The sequence below is a fragment of the Corylus avellana genome, chromosome ca5, assembly GCF_901000735.1.
Source record: "Corylus avellana chromosome ca5, CavTom2PMs-1.0".
NCBI lineage: Eukaryota > Viridiplantae > Streptophyta > Magnoliopsida > Fagales > Betulaceae > Corylus > Corylus avellana.
Window position 1 is genome coordinate 2,315,322 of NC_081545.1, and position 2,545 is coordinate 2,317,866.

The 2,545-nt window shown below is 38.1% G+C and overlaps 1 protein-coding gene across 1 annotated transcript; it reads left to right on the forward strand.

The window, feature by feature from the left end:
* Window positions 1-305: 305 nt before the first annotated feature.
* LOC132180719 (7-deoxyloganetin glucosyltransferase-like) lies at window positions 306-1,911 on the forward strand. The gene is made up of 2 exons (XM_059593624.1): window positions 306-873; window positions 980-1,911. The coding sequence occupies exons 1-2, from the start codon at window positions 306-308 to the stop codon at window positions 1,909-1,911; spliced, it is 1,500 nt and encodes a 499-aa protein (XP_059449607.1).
* Window positions 1,912-2,545: the final 634 nt, after the last annotated feature.

The following is a 2,545-nucleotide window of genomic DNA, read 5'->3' on the forward strand; positions in this document are numbered from 1 at the left end:
ATCACAATACCTATCAAAGCAAAAGACAAATTCTCCTTCAAGTGTCCATCAGAAAATTAAAAAAGTGGGGCTTAGTATAAAGTTTAACATGTACTTTATACATACGAGAGTTTAATATACTTAATTGTCAGAAATTCTTCCAGCTAAATTAATTTGAACAAAAACTTTTGTCTTAATTTGAAGGAGCCGCCTCTGTTTCATGCTTGTCAAGTAAATGATGAAGTCAAAAAGGGGATAGAGGATATTCAATGCTTTCGGATGTTGGAATTGTAGCCAAAATTGTCATGAGTAGCTAGATTGATCAAATGGGTCATTATATAAGAAGAAACAATGAAACTACACACTTAACAGATCAAAGAGAGAGGGAAATGGATTCCAAGGCTCATGCAGTTTGTATTCCATTCCCAATTCAAAGCCACATAAAGGCCATGCTCAAATTTGCAAAGCTTCTCCACGGCAAAGATTTTCACATAACTTTTGTGAACACGGAGTTCAACCATCAACGTTTTCTAAAATCTGGAGGCCCCAAGTCCTTGGATGGCTTGCCTGACTTCCAATTCAAAACCATTCCAGACAGCCTTCATCCATCGGATTCCAACGCTACCCAAGATATTGATGCTCTTAGCGAATCCATTATGGAAAACTTCTTGGCTCCATTTTCAGACATCCTTCTCGAACTCCACACTACTGCAACTTCTTCAAACAATCCTCCTGTGACTTGCATTATTGCGGATGGTTTCCTGGCATTCACTCACACTGCTGCTCGTGAGCTTGGAATCCCTATTTTAGTGCTCTTCACCGTCTCTGCTTGCAGCTTAATGGGTTTTATGCAGTTTCCCCGTCTCAGGGACAAAGGCCTCACACCCCTTAAAGGTATAACACAAAAGGGAAACACCCTTCTGAAATCATGGATTATCTCTAATATTATTATTGATTACAAGTTTCCAAACTAAAAAAAAAAAATTATTTATTTTTGCAAATGAGAGTTTTCTGACAAATGGGTTTCTAGACACAGTTATAGACTGGATTCCAGGTATGAGAGATATCCGATTGAGGAATCTCCCAAATTCTTTTATTACTACAAATCCGAATGATCCTGTCTTCAAACTGACCGTTGAAGCAGTAGAGAGAGCTCCTAAAGCTTCAGGAATTATTGTTCACACATTTGACGCGTTAGAGCATGAGGTTTTGGATGCTCTCTCCCCCATGTTTCCTTGTGTATATGCCATTGGCCCTCAGCAACTACTACTTAATCACTCACCGAAAGACCCTCTGAAATCAACTGGGTATAGTTTGTGGAAAGAAGAAACTGAGTGCCTTAATTGGCTTAACTCTAAGGCACCAAACTCAGTGATTTATGTGAACTTTGGCAGCATTAGTGTCATGACACCACAGCAGTTGGTTGAGTTTGGCTGGGGACTTGCAAATAGCAAGTTCATGTTTCTGTGGATAATTAGGCCTGATTTAGTTGTTGATGATTCAGCGATTTTGCCACCTGAGTTCGTGGAAGAAACTGAAGGAAGAGGACTAATAGTTAGTTGGTGCCCTCAAGAGGAAGTGCTTAACCACTCTTCCATTGGAGGGTTCTTAACTCACTGCGGGTGGAATTCGATTATTGAAAGTGTTTGTGCAGGTGTGCCCATGATTTGTTGTCCATTCTTTGGGGATCAGCAAACAAACTGTAAGTGTGCTTGCAATGAATGGGGCATTGGCATTGAGATTGATAATGGTGCCAAGAGATGGAAAGTGGAGAAGATAGTGAGAGAATTGATGGAGGGAAACAAGGGTAAGAAAATGAAGAAAAAGGCCATGGAGTGGAAAAAATTGGCCGAAGAGGCCACTAGTCCACATGAGTCTTCATACATCAACTTGGACAAGTTGGTGAATGATGTTCTTTCATCAAAAGGATAGATGTTTTAGAAGAAAGTGATAATTATGAAAAATGTATCAACATTTAAAAATTTGAGCATACTTTGCATCCGTTTGATACTTTGATTGCTGCCCAAGGATTTGACTTGCCATACTCTGCATCTGTTCATGGGAGAAAATTCAACTAAATTTAATATGAAAATAAATGACTTCATTTACCACATCTAATAATTCCATATAAAAATAAATGACACTATTCTAAAAATATCATTATTTTGAATTATATTAAAATTTTAATATTTGACATATGGGAAAGCATATCTTTTTTGAAAATACTCTTTAATATTTGAACAAGGATTTTCTCCTCAAAGCCACTCTATTTTTTTTTTTTAATACCTTCAAGCATCTCATAAATATATAAACCTGCTTAACTACCGCGCTCAAAAGAAACAATATCTAGAGAAAGAGAAAGGTTTTTTTTCTCTCTAGGACTCTCTGAACCTAGAGGAGAAGGAAATTCTTCTTCCATCACAAACTCAATTAGTTTGTGCGTGGGAAGGCATAAAACTTGCATTCTCTTTGGCGATTTGTTTGGAATCATTTGGTGTGAGCGATGGCTGAGGAGTTAGAGGCGATGTGGGGAAGATTTTCACTAACGGAAGAAGAGCAAGATGGG